This window comes from Hippichthys cyanospilos, chromosome 1 (assembly GCF_059441005.1).
Source record: "Hippichthys cyanospilos isolate Australia breed blue-spotted pipefish chromosome 1, RoL_Hcya_1.0, whole genome shotgun sequence".
Taxonomy (NCBI): Eukaryota; Metazoa; Chordata; class Actinopteri; order Syngnathiformes; family Syngnathidae; genus Hippichthys; species Hippichthys cyanospilos.
In genome coordinates this window covers 30079369-30099057 of record NC_142369.1, presented here as the reverse complement: position 1 = coordinate 30099057, position 19689 = coordinate 30079369, and the positions used below count along the sequence as shown (strand labels likewise).

The 19689-nt window shown below is 38.3% G+C and overlaps 1 protein-coding gene across 3 annotated transcripts in view; it reads right to left on the bottom strand.

Moving 5' to 3' along the window:
* Window positions 1-4012: 4012 nt before the first annotated feature.
* htr7c (5-hydroxytryptamine (serotonin) receptor 7c) overlaps window positions 4013-19689 on the bottom strand; it is a 30634-nt gene continuing 14957 nt past the window's right edge. The window contains exons 2-3 of one of the 3 annotated variants that reach the window (XM_088418074.1): window positions 5343-5927; window positions 4013-5249 (exon numbers count right to left, since the gene is read on the bottom strand). In XM_088418074.1, coding sequence (XP_088274200.1) covers window position 5249; window positions 5343-5927 — 586 coding nt within the window. In that variant the 3' untranslated portion in view covers window positions 4013-5248. Of the gene's footprint in view, window positions 5928-19689 lie in introns of all 3 variants that reach the window. The other 2 variants (XM_088417986.1, XM_088417903.1) reach the window with 2 other exon arrangements.

Sequence of the window (19689 nt, the reverse complement as noted above, 5' to 3'; positions counted from 1 at the left end):
CCCTCCGCATTCATCTACATGTTGTGCGAGATATGTTGTAGTGTTTTTTTGCCCTCTGTTAAGGGGCATGGCCGAAGACTCTTTTTATTTCTGCTCTATCACTTCCTCATGTAACTTTATCTCTGCTAGAATCTCTGAGACCTCAGCGTAGCACATCCCGACGGGCCTTGCTATCTGTATCCTCCTGTCAGTCAATTGTATTGTATGTTTCTTGGATGGCTTGAGCTCATTAAGTAAAAATAGCATACCTCATACCTTGTGCTAGTGCTGGTGTAATGATACATCTATCTATCTATCTATCTATCTATCTATCTATCTATCTATCTATCTATCTATCTATCTATCTATCTATCTATCTATCTATCTATCTATCTATCCATCCATCCATCCATCCATCCATCCATCCATCCATCTCTAGCTAGCTAGCTAGCTAGCTATCTAATTTGGATGAACTTCATGTTTTTGAGTGACAGGGCTGCAGCAATTAGACACCCTTTGGTTCTTTGTGTATGGAGTTGGGCTTCTCACACTGACATAGAATTTTAAAAGCACGTGTTTGTTAAACTCAATTCGCTCAATCGTCAGAACACCCTGAAGCAAATTCTTGCTATTAAAACGCAAGCACAGTTTTTGTTTCTGCTCTTGACCTTGTTCTTCTTTAGGTAAGTGTTGATTTATTTATTTTTTTAGTTACAGTGTGTGAGGATACAAATAAATGCACATTAGATGCTTTGCCGTCATAAAATATTTGCGTCAGAAGAATATGTTCGGTGGACATTTATTTCAATGAAAAATGTTACGCGTTACCCTTCCTGCATACTTTCTTATCACAACAGCCAAAATCTATCTGCTTTGTGTTAACCTGCCCTGTGTTTATTTGAGGTGAGGGTGAGATATTCTCAGTGCAAGCTATTCAACTAGGGATGGCTTTCCAAATAAAATAATCAAAACTTCCTCTCTTAATTCCACAAGCGTATTATCAAAAACAAACCGTGTATGCACACCCATTGTCAGCATTGTCAGTAAAGCCATCGGACAACATCTCGTGAGATATTCTACGCTGAATATACATTATCGTAGGCACATGTTCCCATCTTCATTACCCGCTCAGCACTGTGACGTGCACAAAAAGCTGGTTCTGGTTATAAATACTTTCACTGCAACTGAAATGTGGCTGCCCTCGTTCCTCCAAGTGTAATGTCTGTTTATATGCATGCTCGGAGACATTGTCGTGGGGCTGCACAAAGCTGTGGCAAGTTGCTACTGTATTTTAAGTAACCAAGCAAAATTCCAGCATGCTGGCAGATGACATGTCCCTATCACATTATACACTTTCAGGACTTAAAATGTTTTCCTTTTGTTGCAGTCTGGTGAGAAAAGTCATAACATCTCTTCATTAAGCTTCATTGACATTTTGGTAATAAAAATTCTGAAAGTCTTTTGATGGCCGTTTACTGGGATTGTAAGGATGTGCAAAGTGAAACAAGCTATTGAACTTGTTTTCAAATTTAAAAGTCACAAGAATGGGTAACCCAAATCATCTTCGCCACTTATCAACACAAGGGCCGCGGGCATGCTGGAACCTATTCCACCTATACGGGTTGCCAGCTTATTGCAGGGCACACAACAATGAATGACCAAACACCCTTACAAACACACCTAGGGACAGTTTAATATGTCCATTTAACCTACCAAGCATGTATTTGGAATGTGAGAGGAGACCTGAGTACCAGGAGAAAATCCCCACAGGCATGGGGAGAATATGCAAACTCTACACTGGAGGTCCTAAGCCACAAGCAAACTCATAACATTAGGACTGTGAGGTGGACATGCTTACATGTTTTCCACTGTCTTTCTTTGTTTTAAACAGTTACATATAGGTTTTTTATTTATCTACCTATGCCAACAGTAGAGACAGGCAAAAAAAAAAAAAAAAAACAGGAAAAAAATCATGGCTTCCTGCAAGAGTGTTCAATTAAATAGGGTAGCATTTCACACATACTGTATGTGAGTAATTTGAAACGAGATCATCTGTGTGTCATAAATAAGTATGACCTTTTTATTTGGTGGAGTGCTCGAAAAGATTTCCTTTGTTTTTGTTTTGTTTTTGTAGATTTGTTTTTTCGTTCAGCATTTCCCTCTCTTGTTGGAGATGTTGAAAGACACTTCTGCACTGCTCAAATAGCAACACGTAATGGATCACACTATTGTCTCTTCCTGTATGTGCATTACATATTAGTTTCATCAAGAAGCAAAGTAGACAGCTGTCACTCATCTACCTATGAATAAAATATATAATGTACATTTTTGACCATTAAGCGCACCACATTTTTCACTGAAGTAGTCTGTTTTAATACATTTTCATACATAAGGTGCACTGGGTTATAAGGCACATCATATTTGTGAAGCATTGTGTTTTAAATAGTTTATTCTTGAAACATTTTTTTATGTATTTAGTGCTTGGCAAGTATATTTGTTACTTTTCAGCCATACTGAAATTTAAAAAATAAAAATTGCAAATTTCATGCCTCCTCGTAACAAACTGGATCAATTTACCCCAAACAGGTTGCTGCCAAATATTTGGTGACGAGATAATCAAGCTCTTTGATGTTGAAGTGGATTATGTGGGTCTATTTGACAAAGAACAAAATTATTCCATTTTAAAAAATAGATTAAACAGGCTGAATTGATTTCTTTATTTAAGAGTCATGAATACATGCACAACTTAATATGAAATAAAATGAAATTAACAAAAAAATATATATTTTTATTACTAACCCAAATTATTTAACCGACCCCCTGGAGTCAGGCCATGGACCGCCCGGGGATCTGTGGACCCCACTTTGACTTCGACACCCCTGGTTTAGCATATCACTGAAAATTAAGAGGGCATGGTGGCAGACTGGTTAGCACGTTCGCCTAACAGTTCAGAGGTTCCAAATTCAATTCCAGCTTGTACAGGCGTTCCTGTGTTGGAGTTTGCATGTTCTCCCCATGCTCGGGTGGGCCTTCTGCAGGCACTCTGGTCTCCTCCCACATTCCAAACACATGCAGGCTAGTTGTATTGGACACTCAAATTGCATTTAGGTGTGCTTTTGACTGTGAATGAATGATAATCTCTGTGTGACCTGTGATTATCTGGCAACCAGTCCAGGGTGTTTCCCCACCCACTACTCAAAGACAGCTGAGATAGTGAGGGCCCTAGTGAGGGTGAGCAAAAATGGATGGATGAAAACAAATGAGAATTGGTTTAGGCCACTTTAGCTAAAGGAGTTATCTTTCAAGATTTCCTTTAAACACCATACGTCCACCCACATACAGGATGTGACAATTCTAAAATATACTATAAGCCATCGCGTTTTGCCACTCATGAAGCGTTCCACAGAGAATGGCTGAATATAGAGTAAGTAATCAATATAACTTATATTTTTAATATTTGATACATTTCTTTATTTTGGCTTGAAAAAGAATAATTATATTATATTACATTCCCAAAACATGTATAGAAGGTATATTGGATGCTCTAAATTGTCTTTAGGTGTGATTGTGCCTGTGGATGGTTGTGTGTCTGTGTGCCCTGCAATTGACTGTCATCCAGTTCAGGGTGTTCCCCGCTTACTGCCTAAAGACAGCTGGAAGAGGCACCAGCTCACCAGTGACCCTAGTTAAGATAAACGGAAAAGGATGGATGGATGGATGGATGGATGGTGTCACAATTTTTTTGTGGCTCCCATTGTTTTTTTTTCCCCTGGTTGAGACAGTCAATGGTGTATGTATTTAAGGTTGGCAACCCATGACGTAGACCCATCAATCTTGTCTATAGTGTGTAATTTTGTAACTTTGTCCTGCTGACAACTAGCTGTTTTGAAAATAACAATTGAGGATATATTCTGGAATGAGTCTCCAATTTCACTGTGTGTGTATGTGTGTGTGTGTGTGTGTGTGTGTGGGGGGGGGGGGGGGGGGGGGGCGTCCAACTCCATCAAAGTAACATGATAGGCCAAGACCACGGTGACATGACCAGGGATTTCTTTATTTACAAAGTTTATAATGTAGATGTTTTTGCCACTGAAGATAATGTCAAAGCGCTGAAAGAGGAAACGTACAGAGAAGTTGGTGAGCCATGAGTTTGAAAAAGAACTATTGATTACAAAAAGAATATTGCGTCACATCAGCCTGGAGGTAATGTACAGTATTGTCAAAAGTCGAGGTAGAATAAGCACACACTGTTTGACTGATAACATGTGACAGGTTTGTACAAGTCACCAAAGACTTGTAATGGGAGTGCTGTCTGATGACGGTTCATCTCACAAGCAAAACAAGAGACACTGTTGACTACCAGTGCAGTAATTTCTGGATCATACTGTCCATTAAAGTGGAAAGTTTACTTGTTGTTTTATCAAGGTCAGCAAGACAACTGTGGTGTAAAAAATAAAAGCTGTGGAAAAACTCAAGACGAATAGAATTCAAGTGTGTGCCAGTGTGAAACATGGAACACATATCGTCACATTTGACTATAAAATCTAAAAGTAACATGTGGGACGGATAATTCAAGCACACACCTAACAAAACATACACATTTTCACCAGAGCAATTCATGTCATCTTCCATAAACACAGTCGAAACTAGTGTGAGACATTTGTCATCTTTTTCTTTTAATCAGTGATACGACCACTTTGAAACTATAACTTCTAAGAGAAACAATGCGGATGATACTGAAGTGCACAGGAAAATACACAAGATTTGCTCTATACAGGAACTTAATAGCTTGTGCTTGGCCAAGGTTCCTTAGTGAACATAAATTTTGAAGTATACAGAAATCAATTAGCCTCCATTATCTTTGAAGACCACAAGTTGATGGCTCGTGTCACCCAACAATAAATTCACAAAAGCAGTGTCGACTTGAATATTTCACAAAGTTCACTCTATGTTTTCCTTCCAAAAATAGCATACCGGAGTCTCTCTACCACACACACCCATGCGCACACACAGACAGAAATGATAACGCTGTCTATCTGCCTTTGCAGTGGGACCGTAGAGCTACCAAGTGACTCACATTCTGTCAGAATGTGTTTATCTACAGGCCTGCTGCATACATACGTACACACGGCAATCTATGAGGTACACCAGGACAAGCGCAGAGTCAGAACGTTTCGCTCCGTGAGTCAATGTCATCTGCAAAACTTCTTTACACCTTGAGGGCTTCGTGGACGCCCACCGCTGACAGACGGCGGTTGATGTTTCGATATCTGCAGCGGAGAAGGTCACGGTAAGTGGAGCGTAGGTCTCGGTTGAAGAAGGCATAGATGAAGGGGTTCATTAGGGAGTTGGCGTAACCTAACCAGAGCAGCGTGCGCTCCAGCCAGATGGGTACACAGCTGCACACGACTCCGCAGATGAAGGGTCTTGCGGTGGACAGGATGAAGAATGGCAGCCAACACACAGTGAAGACCCCAACAATAACCCCCAGTGTTGTGGCTGCTTTCTGCTCTCGTTTGAAAATGGAGATGTTTCTCCTTTCACGGTTCAGCAGTCGGGACAGGGCGGCGCACTCTTCCGCCACACCAGGAGGCTTTAGGCCCTGCATTCGTACCGCCTCATTAGTCACCGTTTCCAGGCGCTCGCGGCGAGAAAGGTCAGTGAAGCGGTGTTTGGCACCGCTCTTGCGGGCCGCCCGGAAGATTTTGTAATACATGAACAGCATTACCAGCATTGGGATGTAGAAGGCTACGGCTGTGGAATAGATGGTGTAGCCAAAGTCTTGGCTGATGAGGCACACGCCGGCTGTGTGGACATTTTTGGCCCAGCCACAGAAGGGCGGCAAAGTGATGGATGCTGACACCAGCCACACGCCCAAGATCATCTTGGCCATCAGTTGACCGTTTTGTCGTGCTGGATAGGTTAGGGGCCGTGTGATCCCCAGGTACCTGTGAGAGGGACACAAAAGCAGCATTACAGATGGACTGCGCTAAGAAACAAATAGATATTAGAAGGCACAATGACTTGTCAGCCCTCAAATGCTTTGTGCCCCATGTCACAACCTCCGCATTTAAGGCTAGAACCTTTACAACCAATACAGACCACAGACAGCAAAATTAGTAGAGTAGATTTCAAACATTTGAGGAGACATTGGTTTTATGACTACATTTGACAAGATACAAAGTTTATTCATTTACTGAGCTTTTTCTTTCAGACATACAAAAAACAAATGAAATACAAAACCTGACAAAATTGAAACATCATTTACCTACAGTCAGAAAAATAGTGAGAAAAAGTTCAAACGTATTCAAACAAATTTTAATAACCATAACTTATGCATAATCAAAAAAATACAGCTTATATATACGTACACTGTACAGAAGCACACATACCCATATACTGTGTGCAATATATTTTGATACATTTTTTATACTGGCAGTGCTTTACGTTTGGACATTGCTTTGATTCTTCATCTAGACTGTTCCACCATTTGCATTGCATTTGCACCAAATGCATGAAGTTGAGAAATGCTTTCTTTACTTCATCCATTTTCCTGGTATATCACTGTCAACTTGCTCTGTGCTCGCTGAGCTTCTTAGTCACTAACTTCATTAATTTCATCAACATAAGGGTCAAAGTCTTCTTATTCATTTTCATTTGTAAGATAAAATATTGAACGTTGAGAGTGTGGTGTCAAACACATCATGCCCTTTCCAATGAAAAAGTTTTAATAAGAGCTTGTGCAATCTATAATTGCCAAGGCTATTAGCTGTTATTCTATTTGGAGCAATGTAGCGACTAAAGAGGGAGCTGTCAATCAATTAAGCAGCTCTGTGGTTTCAAGTAGCTGCTGAAGGAGTGTGAAAAAATAAATGGTGTTGGAAAGCTTGGAAAAATAGCTGTTATATTTACGAAATGCTAAGGCTGTGTATATTGCAGTTTACCGTGTTTAAGCTGCATGCTCACAAAAATCTTCATTCAGTAACAAACAGATCACAAATCAAAACAGTATAATTTGGGGGGTTAAGTAATAGTGAAGTCTATGGTTTCAATTTTAGGACAACCCACACTAATGTTCACCAGTGGTCAGCATCTAACTGCGCTCAGCCAGCCTGGTCAGATTCACTTTATCCACTTTTGAAACGTGGAGCTCAAAGGAGGTTTTGAAAATATTAGAAACAGCTTGACTTAAATCCTCATGAGAGAGCTCTGCAAAATCCTTTTATAGGACTAGATTTTTCGGTTAACTGAATCTTTTTTTTTTTTTTAATCCTATCTCTATCTGTGACTATGCTGTGATGGAATAAATGTCAAATATATGCTGGTCAATAAAATAAAAAATAAATCCACAAATACCTAATCTAAAAACAGCAATATTCATTCCTGTCCACTGTTTACAGGCCATTTGGTTTCATATTTTCACCCTGGTCCAGCAAGTAAAAACCCTACTACAGTTTGGCTTCGGCTACAAGTGCTTCTACCCAACCGACCGGTAAATCAACAGCTTTGCCTTTGAGCTCAACTCCTTTTTGCCACGACAGACCCCAGGATAATTAAACTCCTCCACTTGGGCCTGGACCTCTTCCCCAACTTGGAAAGTGCACTCCACCCTTTTCCGACTGAGGACCATTGTATCAGCTTTGGAGGTGCTGATCCTCATCCCAACTGCTGCACACTCGGCTGCGAACCGCGCCAGAGGGCACCTGATGACGCCAATAGCACCCCATCATCTGCAAAAAGCAGGGATGCAATGCTGAGAAAACTAAACTGGACCCCCTCAATGCTCCGGCTGTGCCCGGAAAGTCTTTTCCATAAGGGTAATGAACAGAACAAAGGGCAGTCTTGGCTACTAACTAATTTGCTAAATATGCTAACATGAAAATCTTGTGCGCCGAGGCCGTACTATGGAGCTGGCCAGCACACATCAGGTGTTTATATGGTTAACGTGTCATATAACACATTTCCTCGCAATACTTTGTTTCCACACAACGCAAGGGTTACACAAATTTACGTCTCCCTTATCTCACTGAGCAGCAAACGATTGTCAGTGTTTTAGAGTGAAGCAAATGTTGTGATCTCATCAAGGCTTGTTCAGTGTCAAAAATGAACGGTCAGCAGATCGCAACATGTCTACAACATGAAAATCACAAAAAAGATGGTGAACATCTGGCAAAAGGTTGTGACCATGAACAAACTCTGACGCGAATGAGCATTGTGCTATCTTCACAAAAAGTTGAACATGTAGAGGTGATTGTGTGTGTGTGAGTGTGTGTGTGGGTGGGTGGGTGTTTGTGTGTGTGTTTGTGTGTGTGCACGTATGTAAGTGTGCATGTGTATGAAGAGTCTTCAATCAACCTACCATGTAAGTTACTTGAATGTGTAAACCAGAGTACCCGGAGAAAGCCCACAGTACAGGGAATATTATGCTAATACAAACCTATGGCCTCTAAGGCAGGTGGGCTAATCACAAACCAGTCATCCAAAGTGCACCATGCCGTCCAAGCCCAACCACATAATGTTGAGTATGATGGCTAACGATGCAATCAACAGAGATATATTTGGCTTGTTTTGACTTAGAATTGTTTTTGTGTTTTATTTTTCCCCGGGAATGGTTTACCAGCTGCCATCCGCATTGGTTTGCATGGACCACAACAAGAGTTTTCAAAGAAGAATTGTCCAAATGGGTCCATTCATTACTGTCCAATGAGGCTGTGTGAAAATGTTTTTTTTGTTTGTTTTTTTTTTAAACTGCAATACAAAGCAGCAGCAATCATTTACTCTTTCACTGAGGTATTGTCTGTATGATAGTAGAGAAATTTATGGTGTGACCACCATCTACACCTGACGATCGATGAGGATGGGTACTTAGAGTGTTGTGGTGAATATACCTCGATATAGCAGTTCTGTGTGCTTTTTCTGGCATCCTCGAATACAAGCAGAATGCACATATATGGAAGTTCTATCAAAGCTCTTAGCTTATAGTAAATACACACATTTAATACGTGTATTGTAATTTGAGTTACTTGGGGTTTACTTGCCTTGTAGACAATATTAATGCATTTAATGTTCTTACATGCTATTCTGCACACTACAACACTGTATTGTGTTTGTTTTTTTCAACACCTTTCTAAAAGTATTACAGTGTACTGTACAGTGAGACTTTTTTTTTTTATCCAAATGTTTGTTCATGCTCATGGGTCACAGTTTCTCTTGGGAAGAAATTGTGACAAAACATTAAGTTCAATTCTCATCAGCCTCTTCGTTGAGGTACTTTTAAACACCTCAAAACACAAGTACTCACAAAATATTCTAAATTAATAATATACAGATAACACATGGTTGAATGTATTCAATATTTCTAGGGCAGTTTGCTGTGAGTCATGACTCATGTCTCTACAATAGTGTAATTTAATCCATTTGAGTCAGACCGTGCTTTACTATGACTACTTTAATTCCTTACAGGAAATCAACTTAGAGACATCGTGTGTCTCCGCAGCTCAAAACCTTACTGAATTGAGCCTTTCCCCCACAGTACATAACATGAAAAGCCCCCCGCTGGACATAACATGCAATTACAGAATGAACCACAACGATATACAGTATTTCTTAAAGCATACCCAACCCCATCGAATCCTGATGTAATTATGTGGAAATATGAGACAAAATATTTATCCTCTGTCTCATATTCATCTTTTGATGTCAAACTCAAATGCATTCGACAGTCAACAGTGTAAATAAAGGGATGGATCTCACTGTTGAATACTTGAGTGGAGATTTCAAAAATATGGTGTAAGTGAAGCAGAGTCATTTACTATTTGCACGGTGATGATGCAACATCAGGAGACTGAGAATTTGGTATCCTTTTCAGCGAGACTTTTTTTTTTTTTTTTTGCCACATGGAGTCTAAACCACAAGGTTGTGGGTTAAGAGAGACATATTCAGCATCTTGAGATAAGCCGTACATAAAGTGGTCCAAACAAAAAAAAAAAAAAAAAAGGGGGGGGGTTCATTTATTCTTTTTTTTTAAAGGTATCTTAGGAAGGTTCGGGACATAGTCATGCAGAAGCCTCAGGCATTCTGCTGTCACAGACCAACAGTCTGGCCAAACTAATGAAGATTTTCATCGCTTCCATTGGACTACCAGTTAGGGCACGGTGAAGTAAATTATTTTCTGCACCGTAACACTGTAATCAGCCATCGTGTGCAACAGCCTCTTGTCCCTAGGGGTATCTCTCAAACCTTTTATGTCCAAGAGGGACTACGCAGTGAAATATTTACTGAGATGCGGTTGGTTTGGATGGCAGTGTGGTAAATTTAGAACAGAAAAAAAGTGGAACAGGGCAGTGGGGAAGTCCATTTGCTTTTTCTCCACAGAAAGCTTCCACTCATATTTTCACCTTAAGACTTGCAATGAGGGAAAACTAAAATATGCTTTTGAAAATGAGAAGTGGCCTACATTTTTCCTTTTTCTCACACGTCATCTAACAAAAAAAATGTTTTGAGATTGATGAAAATGGAAAAATGTGATTTAGACGGATACAAGATGTTTACTTATTTTATTCAATGCCATTAAAATTGTATTAGTTTTTGTGTGTGCTGATATTTTGTAAACTGTTTACATCACGTAGTTACTATGAGCTATTTAGTATGCCTTTGACTGCATACTCTGCGTGATGCAAATATTTCATGCAACTTTTCTACTCCCTCTCAAAGTTAGTAGTGGAGTTATTTCCTAGAAATCAATCAGTTAATCAGTATATCAGGTTTATCAACCAAATAATTGCAAATTCACTATTTTTGCTTCAGGTAAAAGATAGCTCCCTTCAGAAGGGAAGCGGAAGGCTATATATTTTATAGTCCATGTAGTGAAGCTCATCACCTGTCGGTGAACCCTCCTATCAGCCTTTTACAGGATCCCACGGCAATATACTGTAGATATTGACGACTTCAATAGCCATCATGATAGATGCATTCTAACAATCATCATGCCCATCCCTGTCAGCATGGTCTATGTGCTGTACAAAGTAAATATTGTGCAATACCGCACCTTTTGCAGAATGGCATGAAAAAGAAAACAATGAAGAACGAAAACTAAAAAGTCACTCATAATTACAAAATAAGATGGAATACACAGTGCTTCACTTTTTTCACATTAAGTTATATTATAGTCAATTATATTTTACACATAATTGTCCGTAAAAAGTCACTCACAATTACAAAATAAGATGGAATACAGTGCTTTGCTTTTTCTGAATTAAGTTATATTGTAATTAATTATTTCTTACACATAATCGTATGCACAACACCCCATAATGACATAAAAAGTTTAATTTTCTTTACCTTTTTGCTAACGTATTAAAAAAATCTAAATGAGAAATATGGTCTGTACATATATTTTCAGATTACATACAGCCTGGTGACACAAGTTTGATGAATCTTAATTGGCTAAAAACTCCAATTTAAAACTACAACACGAGAAGAAGCGTAACAAAATGGATATAATATGACACGAAAAGAACAGAATATGGAGAAAAATGTTACAAAAAAATATATATATATATACCTATTTGGCAAAAATGAATTTGAAATGAATTTGACTTTGATATAGTTATTATAATTATTATAGTTTATTATGATAATGATGTCAGGTTATGTTAGGCCAGCAGAGAAGGCCTTGCTAGCCCTGATGGCCCTAATATTTTCGTGTGTTCACACCAGTAAGTTATACATTTGTTGCAGGTTAAGGTAAATGTGTTTCAGATTTCCCACATTGCGAGCGGTCAATGAATGCCATGCCAGTGTAACGTTGAATGCATTTGAAGCAGTTTTTCCTTTTCATGGCAACACAGCTCGAGTTTATTTTATCATAAAGCATCCGTGTTCCATTAATTTTATGATTGTGTGTATTTGCCAAAAGACCACAAATAATATAAAAGTCAAATGGAATACCTCAAACGGTTCTCTAACCGGTGCACGCATAGTCCACACCTTGCCACTTTTAATTGGATCAACTTGAGACATCATAACCTTTACATGATCATCTACATTTTAGTCATATTTCTGTGAGTCAACAAGGATGGACTCAGACTTTGGTTCAATTTGTTCGTTTCTTTTATTGAAATTAATGCCGTACCAAGCTGATGTTAGCTGCAACTGAAAAACATATATGTCAGTGTTAGCGCATAAGAGTCACACATTTTTCAAAGTTAATATCAATTTTTTTTTAATTTGTATTTTTGAAAGCTATTGTGTACCGAACAAGGATGCTGGGTAGACATGCGTAATTCGGCAAGTAAGGAGGGACACATAGCACATTTGAACTTACTTTACACAGAAAAGAAAAGCCACCAAACCCCTTTTTACATGTCAGCTGAGATATGTTTCTGTATTCATAAATATTGAGCAGAGCAAAGAAAGTGCACACAGTCGGGTGACAACAATAATTGGGACGGCCATTGCGTTTCGTATGCCACCACCCCACACCCAGCCCTAAGACTAAGTAAGGTCTGGCGAAAGGTCTTTGTAATCATACAACATATTACTGTAGTCACATACCACCCAGCAAGTCACAAGGATTTGCTTCATGTTTAAAATCAGAGATGATAACATGATTGCATGACCATAATGGCTGAAAGCAAATTTCCTTTTTTTTTCTTTTGCTAGTCTATCTTTAAGGCACTCGCAGTACATTTCACTCTCACCTAATTCACACATACTGCTGCTTTGGCTTTGAAAGCACTGTCACAGAACGTCTGCATTCTGGTGTTAGGGAGGAAGAGCAGGCTAGTGTCAGATGGCCACAGCTTCTGTGATAGGTTGCAGGATGGCCAATTATGTATCGTGGAGCCAAGGCATGGAGGGATTTGTATAGGGTTAGGGTTGTTGAATGTGTTCAGAGGGAAAATGTCATTTTGCCACTTGCTGATGTCACGGTCGCTCGGGGCTCAGGTACTGCCAAATCATGTCATTTCTGAGTTAGGCCATGTTATGTTCGCATCGTGAGCTATGATTGGTAATTACCTGAGCATCTTTGGTTTCATTTCCAATTAAGTGCAAGAGGCAAAATGCCCCACACCATGAGATACTGTAGAGAAAAATGCAATATTAATCACAACACCATGTTTAAAATAAAATATTACAAAATCTTTAGGAGTTGGTTTTCCCTCATAGTTCTCTTGGACTCCTTGATTTGTTTTTTAAAATTTATTCTTATTCATTCTTCATTAATAGAGTTTGATTTGACTGTTGGACAAGTGTACTTATTGGTCCATTTTTTGTTACACATATTTATTTGCAATTGTATGGACATGGTAAAAATGTTTTTGGCCTTTGTTTCAATTGAAAGGTAAAATGCAGTTTTGTTTTGTTCATTTATGTTTATTTGCCCTGTAACATTTACTAAGTGAAATTTTCTTAATGTTCTGACACTCTAAATACACCTTTTTTCCTTCCAGATCACTACTAGGGTATGACAAAGAGCTGACTTTGGTACAGCCCATGCGGGATAGATTTCCACTCTATCACTGTATAATTTAATGTCCTGCCACAGAAACTGGGACGCATGAAAGACTAATCCGATTTCCATTTCCATTGATCGAAGCATACACTTTCTAGAGTAATTTGATTTCCGATCGAATAGTCTGGTTGTGTAAATCAAAGTTTAAAGCGTTGATCAAGGTCAGACTGGGGCGTTTGTATGTACAGTCTTCTGAAAACTGTTTCCAATCAATTTAATACAATATCATCGGTCTCTCAAATGCATTTAAAATGCTGTTGAGCATTAGTGTTTTTGTTTATATCTTTGCAGTCACCGAGTCACATCATATTGAATGATACGCTTCTATTTGTCAATACATTAATGCACAATAAAAACAGTTACTTTGGTAATTTCTCAGAAAGTAGCAATGCTTTGGATTGCTGGCACCATTTCCATTCTGATGCCTGTCACATATCCAGTCAGTTAAGAAAGGCGCCCCCACCTTCAGCACTAATAATAGAAGTATCTATGACTATCTGCTCTGAATGTTGTTCTATTTATCCTATTACTAGCAAACAAGGATGTAAAACTCCACACAGTTGGTAATCTCCTAACTTTAGGCATCACAGCACAATCTGTGTTAAATAAGTCAACCTCCTTCCTTGTATGATTTGTTGAAATCTCTCTTTCACAGCCTTTTTTAGTCATACAAAGTTTGTGATTTGGATGTTCAGGTCTTGAGCATGGTCTATTGAATCTGGGTCAGAGTATTTTAGTGCATTTTAAACAAGCAAGAGAGCATGTTTTCTGCATCACTGAAGTCCACAACGGGAAAGAACACAATCTACCTCTTGGAATTGACTTTCACTTTCTGGTAGTTACTCTAGGTAATCAGTAGGCTATATGATCAGGGTTTTGGGCCCAATCGTAATCAGAGATTGGCTACTAAACATAAGCAATAATCAATCACAGATACGATTACAAAAGGCGGCAATATGTTTGTTTGACTTATTTTATGACCTTGCATACTTGTCTATAGCAGGGGTCCTCAACTTTTATATCACCGGACCGGTCAACACTTGAGAATTTTATCGTGGACGGGTTTTCAAAATAAAATATCTTTCAGTCATACAAAAATCGGAAATAGTTCATTATTTCGGGTGCGGCCCAGTACTGGAGCGCAAGCTGGTGGTTGGGCACCTCTGATCTATACTATAACAAAAATATTCATGAAACAAAATTTTGCCATTGTTTAACAATCTTTGCCCTGCCCAAAACTGAAAGATTTGCTGTGGTAAAATAGCACCTGTAGAGGGCATTCAAGAACTGGCTAGACAGAAAGAAAAATTTTAGTCAGACAAAAACAACTTGAGACAGAAATAAGAGTTGGGCAATCCGTCACCAAATCTACTCATCGTGGTGTGTGGGTCATGCCTTGAAAAAAAATGCACAGACTGAACACAAAATGAAGAAGGTTTACATCCCAACAGGGCCTTTACACACTGTCGTTCTCAGTGGACAGTCTACAGTGGACCCCTGTGTTACAGCGTCCCTGGCTTACGTTTTTTTCACGTTGCGAAGTGGAATACTGAGTTTTCTTGTCCCCTATTTACGGTATTTTCCCTCGCTTTGTGACAAAAACAACTGTCATGACCCTATTGGTCGGAGTCTCCTCACGGAGATGCTGGTCTGCTATTGGTCGGCCTCACTCGTTTCAAAATGGCATAATAGTAAAGCTTTGTTCTCTCGTGAGTTGTTACAAAAACGTATTTATAGTGCATTTTTCAGTGCATTATATTATAGTGCATTATAGTGCATTTATAGTGCATTTTACTGCCTAATTCAAAGTTGAATGTGTTAGCCATGGGTCCCAAGATTGGTAGTGAGGTTAAAGAGAGAAGTAAGAAGATGATTTACATGGAAATGAAGCTGGTAATAATCAAGAAATACGAAGAAAGGTACACTAGCCTAGCCTAGGCTACCCTTACTCGGGAATATGGGCATAACAAGCGCCACTCAAAAGTAAATAAATCCTCTCTTTATGTATTTATGATGTTTTCTGGTTGTATGTATGTATGTATGTATATATAATATATATATATATATATATATATATATATATATATATATATATATATATATATATATATATATATATATATATATATGTATGTATGTATATATAAATATATATATATATATATATATATATATATATATATATATATATATATATATATATATATATATATATATATATATATAAGGGCATAACAAGCGCCACTTAAAAGTAAATAAATCCTCTCTTTATGTTTTTTATTTATGATGTTTTCTGGTTGTATGTACAGTATATATATATATATATATATATATATATATATATATATATATATATATATATATATATATATATATATATATATATATATGGGAATAACAAGCGCCACTTAAAAGTAAATAAATCCTCTATGTTTTTTAGCAATTTAGCTATTTAACATAGGTTTGGATTGCTCGCCATACGGTGAATTCGCCTTACGAGCCCAACCACGGAATGGATTAATCTCGTAACACGGGGGCCCACTGTATTATTATTTTTTTTGATGCTTCAGATCATAAAGCACTCACTTCAAGTGTTTAAGTGCTCACGGAAGACAGGTGATCCATCAGAGGCAGCGGGTTGCACAACTCCCAACCCAGCTAACGTAACTTCACTGTAATTATATTATTTTATTGTAGTTAGTCTACTTTATAGCACTAAGTAAATATTCCAACTAAGAAATTGACGCAACAGTAAATATTCCTATAACTATAAAATGAACAGTCACACTAGGGCGTATCAAAGGCTTTATGATTCCTCTCATAACATCATCTATTTTGCATGAAAATGCCGAATATTGTCTCATCATAACTAAGCCGATCAGAGCAGGGTAAAGTCTCATCAGCTATATTCTGCAACAAGTCCATTTCTCAGTGGATGGGAAGCCCATTTTTTCATATAACCAAAGCTGTTAGTAACACTGAGAATCGGGAGTTTTGGACCCCAAACCAACTGGACGCTAACTCTGAGAATGGGAGTTTTGGACCCCAAGCAGACCAGATGCAAGTGGATGAACAAAAACAATTTATAAACAAAAAGTGCAAATCAAAAAGTGTCCAAGTAGCACCAAATTACACAACAAAATAACAACTCAAAGTGTCATAGAAAAGCCTATGCAAGGTACTAACCAAAAACTCCAATGGAAGGACAGAGCCAGCAGGAGGACTTTGTCAGATTATTAATTAAAAGTAGCTACAAACTAGAATTAGCAACGCTCATAAATGAACAAAGTAACGAAGCAATTACACACCAACTAGGAGCTCAACAATACATCTGTGTTTTGGCTGTAGTTTTTGGCGACAGTTTTGCCAAATAATAAACACGCAAAACAAGCGGAATCCGTAACAACAACTCAGAGGAAAATCCTTGTTTTTATATAGGTGGCATAGCACAGCGGTGGGAGTGGTCGCTTTCAACCCGAAAATCTGTGGGATTGTTCCCTGACCCTGGCGACCCTTGGAAAGTGGCCTTAAGCAAGAAACTGACCCCTGCATACATTTATGCATTCATACACCAATGGAGGCTACTATTGGTGTATGAATGCATAAATGTGACCTCTGTACACCATATAGTGTAGAAAGCTCGGTATAAGTCCATTCTATTTACCATCTAGAACCTTCAATTTATGTTGTCCCTGGGGATCCAGCTGTTTCGGGTCAGTAAACGTTAACTAGAGCACTGGCCGTATTAGCATTAACTGCTCGACCGGACCCAACAGCCTTCAAAGCAACGTAGTTTCCCTTTTATGTCACCCCTGCAGTTTTCAATTCAGTTTTGTTTTGTTGTGTTGTCTTTTTTACACGAACCCCCACAGTAAATTTTTCATCGTCAATGTTAGAATTTTTGGTAAGTACAGTTAATGTACATTAATTTTTGTTCGCTTAGCTGTAACATGGTAACTATGATGTATTTTTAAGTGAACTGTACGGTAATGTTTTCTGAAGACGCTTGTAAGAGTTGTAACTATGCTGTATTTTTAAGTGAACTTTACGGTAATGTTTTCTGAAGACGCTTGTAAGAGTTTAATATGAGATTAATGTTTTGGGAGCAAATTTTTTTGTTAATTTATATGAACTGGACTTGACACCCCTGGTTTAAATAATTGATATAGGCAATTATAATCTCCTTTAGGGAAACGTCATGCCTGGTCTCAGTCATCACTGTATCCACAACCGCATGCACTAATGCATGTGACAGTTTCATGTTAGACATACAAGTCCATGCAACTGCCTCAGAGGAAAATGCATAGAGTAAATTTGAATGCAAACGCTGTTCATTAATTTTGCATCAATATGGCATTTTCCTGTTAAGAGCTTTAATTTTGCAGTCTGGCACTAAATCATCAACTCCATTAAAGACAGTCACACCACATCTGAATAATGATGTGTCTTTGAATAAAGTATTTGTGCCACAGGCAAATATACAGGACGTCTTCTTCTGTTTTCCTGTCATGATAATGTGAGAATGGCGGTATGAAGTACTGTACCTCTCCAGCTTTGTCATATCCCCTATGGTTTCTTTCCCCCCCAAAAAATTGAAAACTAAATAAGCTTGGAGGAACTCTTCATGTCCACCCAATTTACTCCTGACCTTTAAAAAAAAATGTTGAGCAATGGATGGAAGCGTCATCTAGCCAGGAGTTAGTATGGTCAAAATAGCAGCCTACAAGTCATCACTCTGCACAGCAAAAGGACATTGAGGATTAGTATATAACATCCTATTGCAATATAACCACAATTTTACTGACCTGTTATATTACGATGAGAAAATATTACTGCTCTGACATTGTTAACAGTTTATTCAAGAGCAACAATTTGTGCTGATATTTGCTGGACATTCATATTTGTTCTACAAAAGATTTTAGTTGCCTGAATGAAACATTTCATTAAAATGAATAAAAGAAGTTATCCATTGACTATGCATTTAATATAATAGAAGCCACCACTGTATATCCTTTGTAAACAAAATGGTCATCTGTTCACAGTCAGGGGTGTTATTATAGCAATTATGGTTTATTGTGCTCATATTTCTATACTGCTGTAGAAATTCACTGCATAGAACCTGGCAAAGTTTGGAAGCACTTTCAAATTCAAATGGTCTCACACTTTATTTCAGTTCATTTTTATCATGGGCCACATTGTAGTTCTAGTTTCAGTTGTAGTTCTAGTTTCAGTCAAAGGCCCGGTATGACTGTGAAGGCAAATAAATTTTAAGTGTTGTTTGTCATTTGCCAATTTTTGAAAGCAGAGGCCGGTAAAATCCGTTTAAATGAGAGATCTAAATGAGGGAACTAAAAATGCTTGTTTGTTTGTTTGTTTTTTCCTCAAAAAACATTTTTAAAGTTAAAGACAACTTGCAAATTTGGTATTTCAGACAGAAAATTTAAGTCAAATCAACATTTCACGGGCCACATAAAATAATGAGGTGGGCCGGATTTGGCCCCTGATCCTTGAGTTTGACACCTGTGCGTAGGGCCAAGAAATTGAAGCTATTACCTCTTGAAAAGGCACTACTCCGAACTAACATTCAAGCTGAAAATACTAAGCTGCATAAAGTTATTATGTGGGCAAAAAATATGGGCTTAAAAAATAGTTACTAAACTATTCCATTTGTTTGTGTTTTTTATTCAGTCATTCATTTATCATTAAACTTAGTGATAAATACACACACTCACACACACCTATACATATCACAGTGACAGTTCAGACATCAAGTTCAATTACAGTGAGCGCCAGCCTCCCTGTGTGGAGTTTGCATATTCTCCCTATGCCTGAATGGGTTCTTTCCAACACTCTGGCTTCACATTCCAAAAATACCCTGCGTGCCCTGCAATTGGCTTGCAACCAGTTCAGGGTTTCCTCCGCCTATTGCCCGTAGACAGTTGGCAGGCACCAGCAAGCCAGTGACCCTACTGAGAGTAAACGGCCATAGAAAATGGATGGATGGATAGTGATATTTGGCTTTCAGGAGCTGAACAGCAGAATTCACGGCAGATGTTTTATTCATGAAAATGAGAATGAAAATAACTTTCAAGCACATCCACTCCGATAGATTTCAATGAGTCTTGCTGTATGTACCTCTTTTGCACCATGCAGATAACACAGACACTAAGATTAGTGATAGTTATTCTGCGAGA